The sequence below is a fragment of the Mus caroli genome, chromosome 13, assembly GCF_900094665.2.
Source record: "Mus caroli chromosome 13, CAROLI_EIJ_v1.1, whole genome shotgun sequence".
NCBI classification, from domain to species: domain Eukaryota; kingdom Metazoa; phylum Chordata; class Mammalia; order Rodentia; family Muridae; genus Mus; species Mus caroli.
This window is the reverse complement of record NC_034582.1, coordinates 46,887,554-46,910,372: the sequence shown is the minus strand read 5'-3', so window position 1 is coordinate 46,910,372 and position 22,819 is coordinate 46,887,554. Positions and strand designations below refer to the sequence as shown.

At 49.3% G+C, this 22,819-nt stretch overlaps 2 protein-coding genes across 2 annotated transcripts in view; one reads left to right on the top strand and one right to left on the bottom strand.

Annotated features, from left to right (window-relative positions):
* Sema4d (semaphorin 4D) overlaps positions 1-8,737 on the top strand; it is a 109,888-nt gene extending 101,151 nt beyond the window's left edge. The window contains exons 18-20 of the mRNA XM_021180322.2: positions 1,203-1,412; positions 5,493-5,590; positions 6,637-8,737. Coding sequence (XP_021035981.1) covers positions 1,203-1,412; positions 5,493-5,590; positions 6,637-6,663 — 335 coding nt within the window. The 3' untranslated portion in view covers positions 6,664-8,737. The remainder of the gene's footprint in view (positions 1-1,202; positions 1,413-5,492; positions 5,591-6,636) is intronic.
* A 94-nt stretch (positions 8,738-8,831) lies between these two features.
* The window catches only part of Secisbp2 (SECIS binding protein 2), a 32,986-nt gene continuing 18,998 nt past the window's right edge, over positions 8,832-22,819 (bottom strand). Inside the window, exons 8-17 of the mRNA XM_021180740.2 lie at positions 21,817-21,939; positions 19,856-19,945; positions 18,970-19,108; positions 16,512-16,678; positions 15,733-15,871; positions 14,004-14,160; positions 12,940-13,160; positions 10,760-10,914; positions 10,257-10,446; positions 8,832-9,604 (exon numbers count right to left, since the gene is read on the bottom strand). Coding sequence (XP_021036399.1) covers positions 9,501-9,604; positions 10,257-10,446; positions 10,760-10,914; positions 12,940-13,160; positions 14,004-14,160; positions 15,733-15,871; positions 16,512-16,678; positions 18,970-19,108; positions 19,856-19,945; positions 21,817-21,939 — 1,485 coding nt within the window. The 3' untranslated portion in view covers positions 8,832-9,500. The remainder of the gene's footprint in view (positions 9,605-10,256; positions 10,447-10,759; positions 10,915-12,939; positions 13,161-14,003; positions 14,161-15,732; positions 15,872-16,511; positions 16,679-18,969; positions 19,109-19,855; positions 19,946-21,816; positions 21,940-22,819) is intronic.

Genomic DNA, 22,819 nt, shown 5'->3' with positions numbered 1-22,819 from the left:
ACCTGGCTGGCTGGCCCTTCCTGTCCAGCTCAGCTTGGTACATCACATACCTGGTAACAGTAGCTGACAAAATGTAGCACCATTAGGCTGGTTTAAACCATTGGGCCATCTTCAGCCAAGCCCCAGGTAGGGCCAGGGAGTGAACCATTTATGAGTGTAGCTGCTTTGTTTTGCCTTCTCCTTGGTGGATGGAGGGCAGCCTGTCCTAGTATGGCCTGAAGCTCTGGGTAGGATCTAGGGTGAAGTCTTAGACCAAGACTCTATACATACCCATAAGTCAGCACTAACAGGGAAGTGACCTGTTGCCATCACAACTGGTTTTGGCACTGTGACCAGAACTGAACCTTTATGATTCCATAGAAATGACAACCCTCAGACACTCTATAGGAATCAAGGGTCTGAGGTTAGCCCAGCCTCTTGCTGGCTTGCAGTGTGTGTGTGTGTGTGGGGGGGGGCGTAATTCTGTTTTGGATCACAGAACGTCTCTTCTACTGGATGCCCTGCCTTACCCGCTTACCAAGACCCTGTGTGTCAGACAAGTTGAAGTCACTCATGGTGCCCCCTTGGATGGGGTGTGATGGTAATACTGTGAACAGTGTGGTAGAAACAGGTGGCCTTAGTCTTGAAGACAGTCTCATTATGTAGAGAGACCTCTCTCTTGAACTCACAGAAATCCACCTGCCTCTGCCTCCTGAGTGTTGGTATTAAAGGTGTGTGCCACCACACTTGTCTAGTCTTTATCTTTTAAATAATTACTGTTTTAAAAGAGAAAAAAACAACCCTAAGAACCAGGCATGGTGAGGTTATACATACATATAACCTTGACATTTGGAAGGTGGAGTCAGGCATCTCAGGAGTTCGAAGTCATGTGGTTCCATGTGGCACAAAAACACCCACAGAAAGGGTACCACATATCCTGATCCTCAGTGGCTACTTCACTGGGGGAGGGGTGCACAGTGTGACAAGGAGCCAGAGGTTGAGGCCATGCAAGTGTGCTAGAGGTCTGGTGGAGAGGTGAGGTCTAAAGGTGGGTATGGTGTTTTGTGGCTTAGCTCTTCCAGGAGGGACCTGGTACAGAGCTGGAAGTTGTCCCAGGTCAGTGCTATTTGGGACCAAGTCTACTTGGGGCCAAGATGGCCCTTCATTTGCCCAGCTCCCTTGAGTCTTGAGTGGAGATGTGGAGATAGTCCATGTGCCCGCAGGTCCAGCAGATATCCGCTTCATCTGGGAGAAGAATAGGCATGCCCTGGAGACGTGTGTACCTATGCAGACCCATGCACTGCCCGATGGCAGGGCCCATGCCCTCAGCTGGCTTCGGGACACCATCCAAGAAACCACCGAATACAGCTGCTCTGTTCTCTCCTCAGCAGGGAACCAGACCTCAAAGGTTCACATCACTGTGATGAGACACGGTAAGTGTGGTCCACTCTGGCAGCAACACTTCTAGGGGCTGGCTATCACTATTTAGCCTGTCTAAAGACACTGATATGTAGCTTCAGTGTCTTATTTGCCTTGTGCTGGGGAAGACGATTTAATTTTTCACTGTTATATGAATTGATGTGCACATGTGCACATAAGCACTACACTTGTATGTATGTCTGCATATACACACACACATCACAGATGTCATGTGGTTACATGTGTAAGATCACTTACACAGCACATATACTATACACTGCTTACCTCCCACTTTCCAACATGGGGGTCTGAATTTCTGTCACTAGAAAAGGCAGCTGAGCCGAGGCTGGGAAGATGAGGCTATTGATAAAGTGCTTGCTGTGCCAGATGGGTGTGATCCTCAGAACCCAAGGAAATAACTGAGTGTGGAGTCTGTGAGGCTCAGTGAGTAAAGGTGCTCGCAGAGCTGAGTGACCTAGTTTGATCCCTGAGACCCACATAGCTGGAACAGAGAACTGACACCAAGTTGTTCTCTGATTGCCTACACACAGGTGAACATGGGTGTGCACTCTCAATAGAAGAATGTGATAGTATAAAATCTGGGTGTGAATGGTATGTGCCTGTAATCCTATTGCTGGGGAGACAGAAGCAGGCAGATTCCAGGGCTCACTAGCCTAACAGCCTAGCCAAGTCAGCAGGCCTCAGGATGCAGGGAGACCCTGTCTCACCAGACAAGGTGGACAGCTCTTGAGAAATGACATCTGGGATTGATCTCTTTTTTTTGGGGTTTTTTTTTCGAGACAGGGTTTCTCTGTGTAGCCCTGGCACTCACTCTGTAGACCAGGCTGGCCTTGAACTCAGAAATCCGCCTGCCTCTGCCTCCCGAGTGCTGGGATCAAAGGCGTGCGCCACCACGCCCGGCTTTGGGATTGATCTCTCACCTCCACTATGTATGTGTGTGTGTGTGCTCGGGCTCCCACACCCTTCCTGTTCCACTTCCCATGTGCTGTACCTTTGCTGATTTCCAGTTGTGGGACACTTAGTTACCATAACAACAGCTACTCACTTGGGCATTAAAGGCACTGGCTTGTCATCACCCCTCAGCTGCCTCTCAGAAGAGTCAACGTGTCACTTTTGGATGGCTTTTTGAGGCAATGGCTCACGCTGAAGCCTAAACTGGCTTTCCTGTGATCTTCCCACCTCTGCTTCCCCAGTGCTGGGACAAGAGGCAAACAGCACACCTGCTTTGGGATCGTTTGTCACTTTGAGACAAGAGTTACCTTCATGTTGGATCAAGGGTCTGATCTCCTAGGTGTTCTTTTATTATGCAATGTCTTGTGGCATGCCTCATAGAACTAGCATGGAAACAACCATTTTGAAAGCTCGTATCCCTTGAGTGTTAGTTTGGTTGAGTACAGACAGTCCTGACACACCACTCTGGCATCTGATGGTACCATTTGCTGGTGCTGGGCCCTTTACCTGATCCCTCCCCACCCCCACCCCCCCACTTGAGCCTCACTATGTATCTGTCACCTAAGGCCTTTTTTGTTCTCACTGGAAGCTTGTTTTCTCAAGCAGTTATAATTCAAAATGGCTTGCTTTTTTTTTTTTTTTTTTTTCTTCACACTTTCCCACCAGCACATTAACTAGAGAGCCTTTGCTCTCCTGCTGGGGGGGCATTTTCTTGACTCTCCATCAACTCTTCAGGATCTTTTCCAAGCTGTGAGAGTTGAGCTGCTTCCCTAAGCCACTAACTTTTCCTTTCCTGTCATCTTTTTTTTGGGGGGGTGTGGGTATTCAAGACAGGGTTTCTCCGTGTAGCCCTGGCTGTCCTGGAACTCAGAAATCTGCCTGCCTCTGCTTCTCAAGTGCTGGGATTAAAGGCAAGTGCCACCATTGCCCAGCTCCTATCATTTAACTTTTCTACTTCCTCATGCATTTTCTCAGCGTTACCTTCCAAACTATCAGATCTTTTAGAATCGAAGTTTTTGGTTGTATTGCATTTTGCAGATCTTCTCTTTGCCTGGGAGAATGTGAGCAGACCTCACTCTCCCCATTTCCTCCTCTCTAAGTTGTCCTTTTCAGAGCATGGGATCTGGACCAAGTAGCATCAGCATGGCTTGGGGCTCCCTGGGGAGTCAGTGGTCAGGACTGTGGCTCCCAGAAGTCCCCTGCACATGTTGTGCGTGGTGCTGATGGAACAGGCTGGTGCTAAGCTCTTCTCATCTTGAGCTACAATCCCTGCCTTTCCCTGGCTCTTACAGAATGCAAGGTTTGTCTCCACATAGCTGGTACTCAAAGCCTAGCATCAAAGCCTAGCAGTGGCCCAGACTTAGAATAGCTAACCGAGCACAGCAACGCTTAGTAGTTGGGTTGGAGATGTAGAGACTTAAGTGGGAAGAGGGCAGGGATTCCTCCTTCAGTGTTGACTGTCCACTGGACCTGTCTGCTACGTGCCCAACCCAAGAGACAAAAGTGTTGTATGCTAGGGCAGAGGGAGGTTGTCACTGGTTGGGCACTCTTTTAAGCCATATTATACCTGGGCATGCTAACTCCTCCCCACTCCCCTTATCTAGTAGAGGACTCACTCAGGGCTATATCACAGGCCTTGCTGTGCAGTGGTCTTGGGACAGCAGCCAAGTCTCATAGCTTTGCACTTTCCAGGTCCCCTGCAGCTTCGTCTAGTACTCTCTTCGTGGTTTTACACACAAACAATAAAAAGTTCCTCTGCTGTGTTTAGTGGGTTCTAGAGAAAACAGATACCTTTCACGGCTGAGCAATCTGGCCTGGTACTTGGCTATTGGGATGAACCAGAGTTATCAGAAGGGGCCAGGCCCCTCACTGGGAGTTAGGGCAGCACTAGCAACAGCTACAAAGTCACCTTGCACAGCGGGAAGTGATTCTTTGTTAGTTGGAGGGGCCCACACTGCTCAGTTGTGCTTTCAGAATCAGTCTGCAGGGTTCCCAAGGATCGCTGGGAAGAACTGGCCTCTCCCCTCCCCTTTTGGCTAGTAGGTCAGAGCTTTAAGCAGGGGCTGCTATGGCACTCTGAATGAACTGGGGCCTTCACGTTGGATGGGCATGTTCATGGTACTATTCCTGACATTGGCATGAGCAGCAGTTCTCTCTTGTATGCTGCTGGGTGTGTTTTCAGGATCCAAAAGAAAGCACACTTAAGGGACTGTGATGGTTTGTATTATTAAAAGTGGCATTAGCAGAAGGTGTGGCCCTGTGGGTGTGGGCTTTAAGACCCTCTCTCCCTAGCTGCCAGGAAGTCTGCTAGTAGCTTTCAGATGAAGATGTAGAACTCTCAGCTCCTCCTACACCATGCCTACCTGGATGCCACCATGCTCTTGCCTAGATGATAGTGGACTGAACCTCTGAACCTGTAAGCCAGCCCCAATTAGATGTTGTCCTTATAAGAAATGCCTTGGTCATGGTGTCTGTTTACAGCAGTAAAACCCTAAGACAGGGGACCATGGAGAATGAGAGGCAAGGGAAATCTCCCTCAATCCCCAAAACCTAGCCAAAATCCTTCCAAGTTTGGTAAGAGCTATGCTAAATTCTGAGCTTCAGCACCTGCAAAGTGGGGATCTCTGGCACCTGGTACAGCCATGGGAACAGGGCCTCTGACAGCTAGGAGACAATAGGCTGTGGAGGACAGATCCACTGGAGCCTTCGAGGGCAATTACCAACAGAGCTGTGGCCAGGAGAAAGGGGGTGACTGGAGGGAGACACGGACTGTGTGGTGGCATGTACTTGGGATCCTAGAAATGAAAAGGCTGAAGCAGGAGGATTTCAAATTTAAGTCCATTCTGGGATACAGAATGAGTCCAAGGCCAAGTCAATCAACATGGCAAAACTGTTTCAAAAAACCAACCAACTAGTAATGGAATGTGAAACCCCCTGCTCCGCAGAGCCCTGCTGTGGCCCATTCAGGCCACTGAGGGGATTCCCCAGTGGGACAGGCCACTAAAGCAGACGAGAACTGGGATCCACCAGCCCACTCAGCCTATGGTGTGGTCCTGGACAGTGTGCACCAACAGCAACCTGGAGGCTGCAAAGTTGTGGACTCGACTCTGCTTGTCTTCCAGAGGCACTGCAACAGGAAAAGTGGAGCCAGGAACTTGCTACATGGCGTGCTGTGGCCGGGGAGCATGACCGGCTGATGCAGGGTTGGAGGAAGGCATGGGTATGTACCTGGCCAGCAGGGAGCTTTTTGCCCACTGCTCTGTGGACACTGGGCCCCTCTGACTTCCTCTTAGCCTACAGACAAGTTCTGCTTCTCTATTGCCCCTAGGGAATTCTGGGCTGTTACTGAGGCTAGCAGGATCAAGGATAGGGCAATGGTGTAAGAGGAGACCAAAACACATTTTAGATCCGTACAGGCCAGTAGCTTTTTCCTAGGTCCCAAGGCTGCCCCAGCCCCTGGAACTCACTACTTCATGAGAGCAGGAGACTAGCTGCTGTTGAAGAACATGGGAAGGTGGAACTGTCACTACCTACAAGCTTGTGGAAGAGGCTTCCTCAGCAAGGGTGCCCTCACATAGGCTCAAGTCACCGTGCTGCCCCCTGGCTAGATTTACCCTGCGGTTAGCTGCCACACACAAGCAGGGCGCTCTAACCTTGGGGAGGCCTAAGTATGTGCATCAGGTAACTGCCAGGCTATCACAGTGAGTGTTGCTAGTCCTCTCATCAGAGCCCATGCAGATCTCCCCTCCAAGGTCCTCTTTGACACTAGGAGACACCAATCATCTCAGCCATTGACCACAGCCCCTTTCTGAAGGCTAAGCAGCATGGGCTCATAAGCACCTATCTGAAGCGAGAGCACACAGTGCTGCCTTTGTCTCAAGAGTCCTGAGAGAGATGGGGCTGGAGATGACTCAGCGGTTAAGAGCACTGACTGCTCTTCCAAAAGTCCTGAGTTCAAGTCCCAGCAACCACATGGTGGTTCACAGCCATCTGTAATGAGATCTGATGCCCTCTTCTGGAGTGTCTGAAGACAGCTACAGTGTACTCACATTAAATAAATAAATAAATAAATAAATAAATAAATAAATCTATCTATCTTTACAAAGAAAAAAAAAAGTGTCCTGAGAGAGACCACTTGCATACTCTTAACTTGAAGCCCTGGGGGTCGGGATGGGGGTTCCACCATTCCACCCCAGAGCAGGGAAGGCCTAGTCTACTGGTCCAATCACTCAGAAACTACCTTGAATTTTTGTTTTTGTTCTGTAGGAAAGCTGCAGCAAGGATACCTTCTAGCCACCAGAGGCAGTTCTGGACAGATCCCAAGTGACCTTTCTGACACCAGCTGCAGACGTACCTGATGAAGGCACAGCACCTACTGCACCAAGCTATTGTGTCTTGGCTGGCTCCACACTGCCATTTGCCACAGCCTGAGAGTCCCTTCCTAGAGGCTGGGAATCTCTAGGCCTGAACCCCAGTAGGCCTGAGATAGAACAAGACCTTTTTACATTAGCTGCTTATGTAGCAGAAAGATCAGTCTGCCTGGCAGAAACAGAAGGCTCCTCACTCAAGCAGATGACAGAACAGCATGTCCGTCATGAAGGCTAACAGGATGACAGACACCCTGCATTCTCCCCAGGACTTCCCTGCACTCCTGCCCCTCCCCCAGGGCCAGAAGAGCTAATCTCCACTCTGCTTCTGTAGATCTAACTCAAGTCTGCTGCAGTGGCCACCTAGGAAACAGGTTGTTCCAGGGGCTAAGCTGGGATAGGAGAGGTGGGGTCCATGTGAGAATCTTTTGCCTTAAACCTTGAGTGACATGAGGAAGTTGCTCTTCGCTTATCTCAGAACCCAAGGCTGTTTTCCAAAGCACAGTGCTTCCCACCGTTTACCCTGTCAGCGCTCCGCTTCTGAGGTAGGCCAATTATGCAAACCTTCAGGTGCCGTATTAAACTGTTTTCCAGTGCTGAGTTAGCATGTCTCTAGGTCTTTATAGTACAGTTAATCTTTGAAGCTTGTGGGTGTGTGTGACCTGGGGAGGTGTGGCCCAAGACCTACTCAGCCTTTAATCTCCGCAGACAAGTCTCTTCTTGTCAATCATAAAACCTAAAACTCTGTTCATAACCAAGCCACGCCCTTCTATGATACCTGGAGAAACTGCCTTGCTCAGCCTGCTCAATGTCCTTTCTTTCTGGGACAAATGAATCAGGTAAGCTTCGAGGTGTGGGGTTAGCAGGTCCCTCCTGGGGCCAGTTCTGGGAAGAGACAGACACACTGATGGTCACGTGTACTGTCTTCTCATCTAAGCACAGCCTGGTCCCTGGTCACCCATCTGGCTAATGCACATTCGCCATGCTTGCAGCACCCTCACACCCTTGGAACAGAATTTTCTTGTGAACTACTTTCACTGGTTGTATTTGAGGTGTGGCTTGTCATTGCTCCCTGTATCTTCCATAAAGACTGGATTTGTCAGGACCTGTCTATGACACAAAGCAATCATACACTGAGGTGGCAGAGGATGCTCGGGCAGGAAGTTTAGTAAGATTCCCTGCTCAGCTGCAACAAGAGTGGGCATTTGCATTTGTGTTCAGTCTGGTGCTCATTCCTGTGACCCTGTCCTGGGCACCCCTGGCACAGTGGGGGCCAAGGAAGACTAGCTGACTTCACCTGAAGCACTGGCCTCCGTAGAAGTTGCCAACAGAGTGATGGCACAACCAGGGCACCCCAGGAGAGGATGTGCAATGTCAATGGGAAGGACTTCTGGAGGCAGAATGAGAACTCAGAAGTCCAGCACCCAAGGGTTCCTGTGTGGGCTAGGAGCCTGGATTAGCAGATGTGAGCCATAGATGAGGCAGCTCGGAGCAGGAAGCCCTCAAATCACAAGACATTTCAGACCAGGTTTTGTTTTTGTTTTTGTTTTGGTCCTATCAAATTTCAAAATTCTAGCTGCTGAATACAGCTGACAGGGTTCTTTAAAAGATCCCTATAAATTCATTTCAGAGCCTTTTTTTCCCTCAAAGACTCTATTTCTAAACTTATTATAACCAACTTGTGGCCTACTGACATGAGGGGGAGAAAAGTTGCTGACCTAATTCCACCAAATCCATCCCAGGCTGCCACAAAGTCAACAACAGGGTCAACCAGGGGTGAGAACTAGCCGTAGGCTCCGCACGGCAGGCCACTGGGAAGCCATTCTGACCCAGTCTCCCACTTTCTCTGCTCGGCACAGGCCGCTCTCTCTTCAGAGGCTATGTTGAGTGCAGCTGCATTCCTGACATGGGGCAGACTCGGGCAAAAGAGACGCAAAGGTCTATTAGGGATACCATAGTCCCTGGCTCTGGAGCTGGGTATGATGACTGGGCCTGTCATACCACCGCAGTGCAAAAGAGGATCAAGTCAGTAAGGAACTCCAGTGCTAACCTGTGAGACTGATACCACTCACCTAAGATCACAATAGCCTGAGATGAAATGAAATAATCACTCTTTATTCAAAACAAATAAGCCCTCTTGCTTGCAGGAAAATATGTTAGTAAGCTCTGTCTTCTAAGACAGAAACCACATTTACCCTATGTTCATTAAAAAGATTTGTAGACACCAAACTGAAATCTACAAATTTGATATATACTGCTTCTTTGGAAAATAAAAACTAAAAGCACTAATTTATGTCAAAAAGTCATGTTAGAAACTAATTTTCTTCTGAGGCTCATATTAGCAAATCCTTGGCAGCACAATGGCAGGGCTCTACCCCCAAGGAAGGGCCCTCCACAGTCCCCCGGAGCACAGCTCCTGGTTCACCAACCCCAAACTTGGTTGAGCAGCACTGTAATAGTGGGTCCTAGGCAGCCACGGTACCCAGGACCACGTTCTCCAGCGTTTTCCAGATCCAGCGTGCAGAGAGAAAGAACCGAAGCTGCTCACCAGGCTCTTAGGAAAGGTGCCCACGGGCACATCTGAGTGCCCATCTGATGGACTCACAGTGCTACAACCAGGTGCTTCCTTTCCCCTGAGGCCCAGTGAATTTCCAACTCTACAGTCACATAAATACATCATGTCGGTAAAGAACTGAGAAGGAAGTCTCTTTCCTGCCTCCCCCATCCTTACCCAATACACAGACACACAGGCAAGAACTCTTCTTATAAACTCAAGTTCATCATCTGAGAGGCTGATGCCTCCAGTGAGTCTTCCAGCTCCAGGGCACGCTGACTGTATGCTTCCAGGTGCTTTTTCCAAATCTCAACTGAAACAGGAGAACAGCCCAAGTGACAGACACTAATAGGTCCAAAGCTCCTTCCGAGGCAGGAATGAGTGACAGATGCTCACTCTGCTCAGGTCCCTCGTCAGCTCTATTCTCTTCCCCCGAACACCTATCTGCTAGGCTGGCTCTCCCCTAATGACCAGTATCAATCCCAGCCCCTGCAGAGCACATTGCAGTAGACAATGGACCTGAGAGAATTCCCTTGCTCTCCCAAGTTGGTCTTAGGTATAGCTGCCTGTAAGCCATCTCTGTCCACACTTGGCTCAAAGTCCAAGACCATCAATGTTAACTTGCAGTTTCTGATGTCTGCTGATTAAGCTCTTAGGAGGCGATGACAAGAGTGATGGCTTCAGTCCTGGACCTACCGTTGACCTACTGCAGCTGTCTTTTGTTTTGTTTTTGTTTTGTTGTTTGTTTTTTTGGGGGCAGGGATTCTCTGTGTAGTCCTGGCTATCCTGGAACTCACTTTGTAGACCAGGCTGGCCTTGAACTCAGAAATCTGCCTGCCTCTGCCTCCCAAATGCTGGGATTAAAGGCGTGTGCCACCATGCCCGGCCGCTACTGCAGCTGTCTTAAGGCACCAGTGTCATGCTGCTCTCCTACCCCCCCGAGGTCCCCTCCCCAGAGCACTCACTGTAGTGTGGCTCTTCTCCAGTGGAAGGGAGGGTGCCTTCTTCCGTGGATGGGATGGGGTCCTGCATGGGTGGGCTGGGAGGGGTCTGAGGTCCAGATTCTCCTGCCTGCTCCTGCCGCATTGTCTCCAACATGGTCTTGTATGCCTGACGGGCTGCCATGGTCAGCTCAACCATCTTGTGGAACTGGTCCTTGAGCACAGAGAGCACATTGTAGGACGGTATCCTCCATAACAAGGCAGAGGTAACACAGGTTGAGAGGGTCTCTGCCTATGGGTGTTGCCAGATGAGGAGCCTGATCAAATGTTTAGGCCCATAGTGCCTCTCTATTGGCAATAAACCTGGAGTCAAATTGAGGACCTTTCCTCGGTGCTATTATGTGGACAAAGGCGATTGCTTTCTGAGCGGGTTCTGCTTTAGGGTGAATTCTCCTTAGGGTCAACTTAACAGAGGCTATGCCCTGCCTGTTGGTAAGCTTACATCACAGGCCGTGACCCCAACTCACCTGGGCCCCGTCGTAGCTGAAGATCCCTACAATGCTGACAGGAACAGCTTTATTCAGACTCCGCCCCAGTGCCTTGCGATTGAGTGCAAACACGAAGGGGATGTTCTGCTCACAGGCGCAGTCGATGATGGTGTGCAGCGTGTCGTCCAGCCCACCTGCTCAGACACAGGACACAGGTCAGTGCAACATAGCCCACTTAGAATCACAATAAGCTCAACTGCCCATACCAAATTCCACCAGGAAGAATCAATTCTCTAAGGTAGACTGCACCCACTGTGCTCAGGGAAAACGAAATTAGCACCACTCTGTCACAGGTGCTGATCAACTGCTTCACACATATCAACTCTGAATCATCTCCAACGTCTTAAAAGACAAGTGCTAAGTCTCACAAAATGGAAACCAGAGGCTCAGAGAGGCTAGGGTGCCCACCACACCACAGGCCCAGGTGCCTGGCTCACACTGGATCCTTGCTCTTTACTACCCTGGGCCTGCTTTGATGAGGTACCAGCAAGGTCAGCACAGGGAGGGGTTGCAGTGACACACCTGGTCACTGGAAGCCCAGAGCCCCTGAGGATGATTCTCAGCAGAGGGAGTCAGGGTGCTGGCACACACCTCTACACTCCAACAATAGCAGAAAGGAACGAACAAATCACCTATTTACTTCAGAAATAGAAGACCACAGGAATAAAGTCACAAAGCACTCCAACCATTTCAGACCACCACCAACATGCTAAGAGAGCAGAACACCTTGACCCCTGCTCTTTCACACACTTAACAAAAGGGACCAAATGTCAACTGCACATTGACCTTGAACCCCTTGCTCTCAGCACAGGATGATCTAAAGAGATCAAACTCTACATTAATCTTGAACTTTATAAGCTTGAAACTGGTGTGGGGCAGGGAAGGGAAGAATGCTGCATATACTGCCCTGTGCAGTCAGTTCTCCTGGGACAGCTCCTCCTAGACTCCCTCTCACACTGCCACTGCTCGAAAGAGCTCTCCGACAAGGCACGGCTAGGCATGCATGGAGCATGCTACATGGCCTCTGACAGCCAGCAGCGTGAGGAAGGGCTAGAGGTGGAACCCACAGGCAGGAGAAGGAAAGACCTACCAGGAGCACATGACTGGCTCTTCTGCAAGTGGAGCTGTCACAAAGCTGAAAATGCACCAGACATGGTAGCCAAACCACTTACTTGGGGCTATGGGAGGAAATATTCCAAGGTTTGTCAGCTGCTGAGGTCTCTAGAGGGCAGGAAGCCCAGGCTTGCCTTTTCCACAAGCAAGCCTGTGTGACCACTTCACAGTTTAGTCTCTACCATATGGCACTACCAGACACACAGCCAGCCAGGTAGTCACTAGATCCCTACCACGTTCTGGCTGGAGTTAATGGTGGAGCAGCATGGGGCCAGCAGAGATGAGCTGGTAGGTTGCACAGAAGAGGTCTAGCTGTTGCTGCTCCAAGGTCTGGGTGCCTCAGGCCCGTTAGGAAACCTCAAGGTTTGGGATGTGAAATGGTAACTGGAGATCATGGCTCAGGACTCAGTACCAGGATCTGGACCTGTTACCTCAAAGTGTGACTTTGGCCAAGCTGAAGGTTACCCATGGGAGAATGGAACAGGCCAGGGAGATGATGGCTCATGTGTCCCAAATATTCCCCTCATTCACAGTTCTAACTGGATGAAGAGGGTGTGTGAATGACAGCATCTTCCTAATGACTCCTTCCGCCATGGAACCCAAGACACAGGATGTCAGGCAAGTCCTCCCAGAGTCATGATGGGAGGCAGGCAAGTTCACTATCACCTTACACAAAGCCTTCTTCCAGGCCAGGCTAACTGCTGGAGAACCGTGACAATACCATGATAAACCCACATTAGCAATGAGCAAGCGAAGGAGTTGACCACAGGCTGAATAACTGCCAACAGGACCAAAGCCCCCTGCAATGCCTCTAGTAACCCCACTGGGCTCTACACTACAGCTTACAGCAGACTCACCCTACCCTGTTGTCAGAGGAAGGGCTGCTGGTTGGCCTGAGAGGAAGGCCCTTGGTCAGGAAGGTTAGTGTTAGGTAGGGCTCAGGTGTAGCACACTAGAAAGCGCCTTCTCTGTTGAAACTGAAAGCAAGCTGCCAAGGTGCCCACCGACCACGTGCATGACTGACTGTGGGTCTGCAGGGCTGTCACCTTTAGACTGGGTCTTCTCACAGTTGGGAGAGATGATGATGCACTTCAGCTTCCTGAGCTTCAGGTGTTTCAGGACCTCCCTCAGCCCCAGCACGAGCCGGCGTTTTGTCTTGGCCTTGACGGGATCCTTCTGGTACATGCGGTCTTGGAAGCGCACCAGCTCCTTGAGCAGACCCGTGACACAAGCATCTACTTCTTTACTAAGCATCTGGCTGCAGTAGCTGAAAGGAACCCGGGGGACAGGGAATGCAGACAGCATCAGACAAAAGCCACCAAGACACCAGCACTCAGCAGGACCATGCAACTCCCTCCACCACAGGAAGGAATGCCATGGGAGGCCCTGCCCTGCACGACTCGTAAGGCCCTATCTGGCTTCTCCTCTATGTGTCACCCTGCTCTGCACATGGGCACCCAGACAGGCTGCCCTGAGGAGTCATGAGCACTGCTGACTGCTCACACCCTGGGGACCACACTGAAACCAGGCATGGCAGGCCACACCTGCAACTCCAGTACTCAGAAGCTGAGCACGCAGGAGAGTGAGTTCAAGGCCAAGGCTAGCTTGGGTCACACAGTAGTAAGTCTGTCTCCCAAAAGGAAAATACATAGGAAGGAAGGAAGGAAGGAAGGAAGGAAGGAAGGAAGGAAGGAAGGAAGGAAGGAAAAGGAGAAAAGATGAAAAGCTGGAGGGAAAAAGAAATGGCTGTGACACTAAACTTGGAGCACCCGGTTATTACCACTGCCACCTCACCCTACCCCAACTTCAAAAACAGACTAAGGACACCTCTTCAGTCATCATCAGAGGACAGAACAGCAGACACACACAGGAATCGGATCCTATCCCCACTGCATACCTAGCTACCCGGTGGATTTCAAGACTAAGGACACCTCTTCAGTCATCATCAGAGGGACAGAACAGCAGACACACACAGGAATCGGATCCTATCCCCACTGCATACCTAGCTACCCGGTGGATTTCAAGCACAGGATTAAAATGCATTGCAGCAGACACTCCAGCCTATGCTGTTGCCCCCCAACCCGAGCCCTAGCAGCCAGTGCTCACTCACTCCCGGAACCTCCGGCTGTGGATCTTGGGGAAGGTGGCATTGTCAGGGGCAGGCTGGCAAGCCTCTGGGTCCCTCTGGAACTCTGTGCCAGCTGGCTCCTCTGACTCACCCTCAACCACAGGTGTAGAAGACACTGATTCTTCTGTCTTCTCTGGACCTTCAGAGAGGGGGAGAAATCACTGTGTATCTATCTCTGCAGAGCAGACAGCCTTGGTGCCAGTGACACACCAGCAATCCTACCTGCACAGCTGGGGAAAGAGAAGCACTACAGCTTTGGGGGAGGCAGAGAGGCTGGCAGGGACTGCGGGGGTAGCTTTCTGGTCTATCCTAGTGCTCCCTCCCCTTCTCATGTCTCTCTTCTTACTCATTTTCATTGTGGTAAAATACAGAAATGGTATTAAATGTGCTGTTCAGTACCAAAATTTACCTTTTACATTTGGACTCTAAAGAATATCATATTAGGAAAATTTAAAATGCAAGGTTAGTCGCTAAGCACAGTAGAGCACACTTTTAATCCCGGCACTCAGAAAGCTGAGGCAGTGATCTGTGTGTTCAGGGCTGACTGGTTTATATTCTCAACTCCAAGCGAGCAGGGCTACAAGTGAGACCCCACTTCAAACAACAACAAAACCCCCTTTGGTTAGCAGCACACAGGAGGTTGAGGCAGGAGGACTGCCGTGGCTAGGCTCAGGGAAGGCCTAGGCTATGGTCAGTTTAAAGCTAGCAACCTCAGCAAAAACTACAATCTCAACAAAAACCAAAGCAACACAGAAAACCAAATGCAAACAACCAACACAAACACATGTGAGTGCTGGACTGTGGCCATGTGTAACGTACCAGCTGGAGTCAGTAAGAGCTCGGCATCTCCAACCAGTTACCTCCACAGAACACCAGAAAGCAAGGTAACATCACAAGGGACGGGATTCCCTCTGTTCTGTTGTGGCAAGCACATGACCCTGGGACAGGGTGGGAACACTGATAAGGCTTATCCACACCTGACTCTGATGGCAGAACACTTGGAGACATGTGGGAGGAGCTGCAACAGCCCACATGTTCTAAGAAGTACTCGTGTTTTCCTAGAGGCACCAACCACACTGTCTCCTAGCTACCCAGCTGGCCTTCCACACTGGGCACACTTACGCAGCCCAATACTATAGAATACCGAAAACAGAGAACTGTCCACAGGCCCCAAAAGGAGGCGGAGTCATTGTGGCACACACCACAGTGGCACTTGGACAAGGCCACAGTCCTATGGTTGGTACCATGCTAGGGCAGTCAGTGCCTCTGCGGGAGGGTCACTGAGCTGTTTGCTCATGCTGAAGTCCTTCAGCTATATACATTTGCACTATGCATATTCTCTGAACACGCAACTCCATAGAAAGTCTTCTGAAAAACCCATACACATTAATTTTCATGACACACTTGGTAAATAGCCTTATGGTTGGAAATCCCACCATCCACTCCAACACCAAACCTCGGGAAGGGGCTCGCTCCTCTGTCCTATAATGCTAGACTGTGGAAACCACATCCTCCAGGCGCCATGCTGACTTGCATTTTACCATAAGGTCCATATGGGGTTGGCAGAGTTCCCACAGTTTCTACCACAGCTCACCATTCTCACAGTAGTTCTCATCTCAAAGATTATTTCAGGTGCGTGTGCGCGCACGCACGCACACACACACACACACACACACACACACACTCTCTCTCTCACTCAGAGGACTGGTACCTGTGGGGTTGTCCTGACTGGGGGTTTGGTTACTGGCGCCACCCTCCACATCCTGTGAGTCATCACTGGCCACCGTCAGGCTCACAGCACTTTCTTGGAGTCGCTGCTGCATCCTCTCTTGCCGTTCTTTCAAAATTATCTTTAAAAAAAACAAAGCGAACCAAAACATCAAACCAGAACAGAACAAAACAAAACAATTAAAATACCCTACCTACCTGCACCTAAAAGATAAGCTCTTCTGCCCGAGAAGTGCCTAAGTTCAGTCATGCCTCTGGGTGGCTTGCTCCACACCACATCTGACATGAGCAACACACAGTTCTCTCTGGAAACACAAGACTCAGAGGCCAAATGTGTGGAACAAGAGTCACCCACCACAGACATTTAAACAAACACAGAGCATACACCATAGGGCCAACTGGTGAACAGGAGGTATGCAGAGAAACTTTCAGTCACTGGCAGAGCGCCAGGAAGCAGCATTGTATGTGAAGGAGAATGCAACTGCCCCACGCTGGGTGTCTGTACTGCCCCATGCTGGGTATCTTGGTGTGAGGGAAAGGGACCATTCACAGGAACCCCTGACAATTGGTGCAGTGTTGGTCTGCAATGTGATCCTTAACAGTCAAAGGCGTGGGCTTGGGCTCTAGCTCAGTGGTGGAATAAGAAATGCCCTTGCTTCATTCCCCAGAACAACTGAAAAGACAAAAGGGCTGAGAGTGGCAGGCAAATAGGCAGAGTCCATCAGTCTTCCAGTGTCTTGCTTCCATGGAAAGTCCACATACCTTCTTCAGTGAGGTGGGCTTCTTGGCCTTAGGTATCTCCCTCTGTTTCCCCTTCTTCATCAGGGGGGCACTGGAGTCCAGGGGGTTGTGTGGGGTCTTCATCTGACTGGAGCGGCGTCCCCTCTCACTGGAGGAGGCATCCTTGGACAGGACTGGCACTGCTCCGACTGCAACACAGGGGGTGCCACTCGGTCCCTGCCTGGATGCCCTGGCCGGCTCAGCGCAGGCCGAGGGTCTGGAGGGGTCTCCCATGCACTCTCTGATCCACAACCTTACTGACCTTTGTCAGACCACCTTCTCAGAGGCATGCATTCCAAATGGTATTTAATCTTTGCTTGCAAACACTTTGGGAAGGTCTGTCCTCTGGCCACAGTCAAAAAGACTGTGTCTTCGTACAGCCTAAAACTTCAAGGACCACACTGCTTGATTTGGGCTATTTTGAGGTGGTTGGTCTTGTGTTTACTACCAGTGGCTCCTGGGAACTGTTTATCACGACACACTCAGTTGGTACTGCCTCTGTACAAGTTGATTACTGCTTTCTTAGTAACATTGTTTGTCTACGTATATTACATGGCTCTTACAAAATTCAAGTCCTGCTTCTAGTTGATTCTTGAGTTTTTCTGGACAAAAACATGCTCTGAATCCTGCTATGGGCAGTTGATTCCTCCAATCAATAACTGTAGTAAGTACTGAACACCGGAGTTTAACTTTCCCACTCTACCCCACTTCCTAGCACAGTGCTGTTTCACGGCAATCACTGGTCACTCTGTACTCTACCCCTTCACGTTTAAAGCCTTTGAACAGGGCTCTCTCATAGGTTGAACATCCTTCTCCTCACCATTCCCTTTTCCTGCCCCTCCCTGCTCCTGTCAGTTCCCTTGATTACCACAGGTGATTATATGATTTCTAAAATATCAAAGAAAAAGGAATGATAACCAACAAACCCTGCATGTGCCCACTACCTTGTTCCAAGAACTCTTAGAATTTGTCTAAGCATGTCTTGGCCACTCCCTTATGGAGTGTCGTGTTAAAATAACTAGTGTTTTGTCCGTCCAACCTCTCACATGCAATCCCCGAGTCACTTACACAACTTGTCCAGACAGGCGATACTACTTCTAGGCTGCTCCTCATTCTACAACACAGCAGCTGGCATCTACAGAGCCTTGTTCTCATACACTGTTAGGAGCAGACATGTGGCTAGACCTGCTTGCTTGTCTGGCACCTAATGGCACCACTGAATCCATCCCTCATCTGGACCTCTAAATTGTACAGTTGAAAAAAGTTGAACTTATATAAACTTCACAGCAACAAACCAAAGGGGCTGGAAGCTTAGTGCATCATTTGAATGCTTGCTCTGTAGTCACGAGGATCCTAGCACCCGTGTACCAAGCCAGGCACCCTGTAATCACAGCTCTACGGGATCAGAGAGGTGATGACTGAGGCTTGGTCATTTCCAGCCTAGCTGAGAAGGAAAGAGCCCCAGGTTCTGAGAGAAACCCTGATTCAAAAGGAGTGCACAGGACAGAGTGATGGAGAATATGCAACCCCCTCTTCTGGCCACCATGCAGAACACATGATCTACTTGCACATCCACAGAGCTGGCACAGGAGAGGCCATGTGCACTGACTATACCCTGTCAAGAGTGGTATCTTTGGTTGTTTGAATGAGAAAGGCTCCTACAGACTTACATATTTGAATGTTTAGTCCCAGCTAAAGAAAACTGTTTAGGAAGGATTAGGAGGTGTGGCCTTTCTGAAGAACATGTCACTGGGGTGGGCCCGAGGTTTCAAAAGCCCACGGCAGATCCAGTGTCTCTCTTTCTGCCTACTGCCCGTGGAATAGGATGTAAAGCTCTCAGCCACTGCTCCACACCATGCTATGTCCATCTCTCCCCCATCAACCCACACAAGGGAGATCCACGCAGGAAGAATACAGTGAAGACCCTGAGAAAATAGCACCTTGCAAGGAGATTTTCTGTCACAGAGTCTCGACATTGTATCAGGGTTAAGTGGGCCGGCAAATGGCCAGCCAGTAGGAGCACTTGCCCTTCCAGCCTGACCAAATGAGCTCCAGCCCTAGACCCCACAGCAGGATAAATGGGGACACCTTTTAGCTTTAAATAAGATGGTTCTTCATTCTTTTTGTTCGGGTTTTCCAAGATAGGGTTTCTCCATATAGCCCTGGCCATTCTGGAACTCGGTTATTAATCATTATAGGCCATATTTAAATAGATTTGAGATTTTTTTTTTTTTTGAGACAAGACTCTCAGCATGTTGTCCCAGCTGGCTTAGAACTCCCTACCGACTCATCTGAGTTTGTTTCTCTGTGGGGCGAGTAGCCTCTGCTTCTCTGCACCCTGCCATCCTGCAGAAGAGACTGTTCTGCTTTCTAATGGACCTGGGAGAGAGTGGCCTCTGGGGAGCAGGTCTGAGCCCTTGCTGAGGTGACAGGTGCCCACCTGAGAACACGACGGGTCTGGAGGATGGCTTGGCGTGCGAGGCGTGCTGCTGCTGCTGCTTTTCCAGTGCGGCCAGCATGCCCCCCAGGTCCAGCTGCACTGGGAGCTGGCTCTTCTTCCCACTAGTTTTAAATTCATTCTACAAAGCAGATTTACAAGTTTACTCCTAATACTGTATTTTTTACACCAAGATTTACATTTTCCAAAAATAAAAAAATAAAATGAACAGATTAAAATACTTTTATTTTTTCTGGTTTTGTTTTTATTAAATCAAGTCATTGAAAACTCACGTTATCTGCCCTCATTACTGTGGTTGGTTATTCCTTTCCATTTCTATCTACATCTCCACTGTGCATTAACATCATATACTGACAGGTAAGACATCAAATTTTACAAGAAATCTTTGGCTATAGAAGTCTTTGAAGATGGGAATAGAGGCATTCCCCTGTAACCCCAACCACTAAGAGGCTGAGGCAAAAGGACTATTTCAATTTCAAGGCCACCTGAGCTCTAGTGCGAGACCTATCTCAAACAAACAACCCCAACCCCCTCCCCCTACCTAAATAAAAACCCTAAACTACATGTTTTTCTGGTTATAGCTACAGCCTCCTTGGCTCAGTGCTGCCTGGGCTGGGTGGGAAAGTGCTCGCACCACTCTTCAGTTCTAGGCAGTCTGTTCCCTCCTGATAGCAACTGCAGTTACTAGGTCTAATGACAAAAGGGTCAAATTGCTTCAGCTTAATAGGGACTCAGCTGTTCTCCCTAGATGAACAACACAGCAAAAGAAATCCCTAGGCAAAGACATTGGAGAGCAGATTCTCTCTAGTTTGTGTACCAGGACAGACAGTTACACCAAAAGCAATGGTGGTTGTAATCTTAAACTGACCTGCGTCTGCTGTTTACTGTGAAGCTTCGGTGATTGCCCTCTGTGTTTTCTTTCCGACGCAACTGACAGGTTGGGGAATTCCTCTGCATCCTGAGGAAAGAAGGCACACGGTCAGCTTCCCACATGGGTAAAGCAGCTGCACAGGGCTTCCCCTGACTCACACCTTTCTACAAGATCCACAAAAATTCTCAGAGGTGATTTGTATGGGCTAGTTTTGTGTCAACTTGATACAGGCTGGAGTTATCACAGAAAAAGGTGCTTCAGTTGAGGAAATGCCTCCATGAGATCCAGCTGTAAGGCATTTTCTCAATTAGTGATCAAGAGGGAAAGGCCCCTTGTGGGTGGGACCATCTCTGGGCTGGGAGTCTTGGGTTCTATAAGAAAGCAAGCTGAGCAAGCCAGGGGAAGCAAGCCAGTAAAGAATATCCCTCCATGGCCTCTGCATCAGCTCCTGCTTTCTGACCTGCTTGAGTTCCAGTCCTGACTTCCTTTGGTGATGAACAGCAGTATGGAAGTGTAAGCTGAATAAACCCTTTCTTCCCCAACTTGCTGCTGCTGCTGCTTCTTTTTTTTTTTTTTTTGGTTTTTCGAGACAGGGTTTCTCAGTATAGCCCTGAAACTCACTTTGTAGACCAGGCTGGCCTCGAACTCAGAAATCCTCCTGCCTCTGCCTCCCGAGTACTGGGATTAAAGGCGTGCACCACCACGCCCGGCCCCCAACTTGCTTCCTGGTCATGTTTGTGCAGGAATAGAAACCCTGACTAAGACAATCTTCAAAATGCTACCATGGAAGTTTCGGCTTTAACTCTTGGAACACACTTTATGATCACAGTTCTAACACTCTTGTCCAGATAGAGAAGAATTGCTGCCCAGGACCTAGGTCCTGCAGGAGTTCCCAGAACCCACCATTATTAGTTTATCAAAAGTCTTGTCCTTTAAAAGACTCATGTTTTTCAACAGAGAAACCCTGAAAGCTACAACCAGCAGATGTAAATACTCTGGGGTTTATGCCAGACAGAGTGACAGACAGACAGACAAAGGCAATAAGCCTGCTAAAAACTGTAAAATCATTTAAAATTACTTTACATCATTTTGCTGGGATTCTGTCAGCATTTTGGGTATCTTGCAGCAAAGTCACATGGAAATTAAAAGGCAGAGGCACAACACTTTGCCCTATCCCTAACTGCTATTCTGGAATGTTCCAAGACTCCTTGGGAATGACCGTTCCAGTTCTGTGGGAATGTCCTGGGCAAGTTTCCTGGTATATCTTGTGCCTATACAAACAGCAAGGGTCCCAAGTCTGGTATGGAAGTGTGAAAAATACAAACAGGCCAGTGTGAAGAACAGTCAAAACCCAGACTGGCTCTTTAGTGTATGTGAACATGAGTATAGGAATCTTAGGATAAGAATGAATATTTCTGGACGTTATTACATGGGATTCCCCTGCCTGGGGTCTATAAGAAACCTATGGAGTTTTATACTTGTCTTTAATAGTAAAGACTTTCATAGGATACGTGACAAGAAAAGGGGGCCCTGCGAAGGCGGACACTGAAAAGGGATGGACACAGTGCAGAGAACTGGGAGGGTGGGGAGGCGGGGGGGAGGGGGGATGAACAGCACGGAACAGCGGCTGCTAAACTACAGCCAGTTCTCTCTGGTGTCCTCCTGCTCATGAGCTTACCCAGAGCCCACACAACAGGAGGAGAGGGGAGGACTGTGTGCTCATTCTGCTGGCTATATTCTATCTTCAAAACTGTGTGGAGCTAAGGCTGACTTTCATGTCCTAATCCTCCTGCCTCTGCCTCCCAACTGCTGAGAGCACAGGCTTGCCCTACCATGCTGGGGGACGGCTACACTCTTGGTCAGCATGAAAAGGTTGCTAAAGAGGGCATCACAGATCTTCCGTGTCTAAGAAAGCCCCTCACTTTTACCACATAAAGCTCAAAAATAAATATACGTACTTCAATCCTCGGCGGCTCCTGAACCGTCAGGACTTCATAACTCGGTTTAGACTTCTCTTTCTTTTTCTTATTCTTTTTGGAGCTTTCGTTTTGTTCAAGTTCACCTCCTTGTGATGCTTTGGCCTAGATAAAAACACAAAGAAAGGGGCTGGCTCAATATTAGCTGCTCTTCCAGAGGCCCTGAGTTCAATTCTCAGCAACCATGATGGCTCACAGCCATCTGTAATGGGATCTGATCCTTCTTTCTGGCATGCAGGTGTACATACAGATACAAAACTCATGTACATAAAAAAAAAAAAAAAAAGGAAAGGAAAAACTGTGGGATATTACAGTATTTAATAGACTCTCTGACCTGTGTCAGAACAAAATTAAAACAGCAAGTGCATGGCTTTTCTGGAGACTCTGGGCCTGGAATGACTGAGTTGAGCACCTTCAGAGGGTCAGACTGTCAGGGAGCTGCTCACAGTCATGTGTGCTGTACTTGCCAGCACAAGGCAGATTCCTGTCATTTACATGGGCATCAGACTCCAGGAGCCTCTGAGCAAATCCCACCCTGACCTGCTGGGCTGACCACCACTTCCACAGGCTCCTACCCCTGCTGCTCTCGCCTGAGGCTGCCATGCCCTGGCCTTGGGCTCTTACTTACTACGTCTGCATGGACTGGTCGTTCTGTCCGACCCAGCTCATTTATAGGGTACTCCTCCACCTATCTGATGACTTTCTGGACTTTCTCTGGGAGTGCTGACGAATACGCTGTGGTCTGTGTCTGCACAAGTGCATCTTTTCATCCTTTTCCTATCACCTGAACTCTATCAGCACTAGGATGCTTTACGGAACTGCTCTATCCTAGCAGAGTTCCCGTCAGGAGTAAAATGCTTGGTAGTTATAGAAAGTTCAGCTTTTAAAGCATTGTAGCCGGGCGTGGTGGCGCACGCCTTTAATCCCAGCACTCGGGAGGCAGAGGCAGGCGGATTTCTGAGTTCGAGGCCAGCCTGGTCTACAA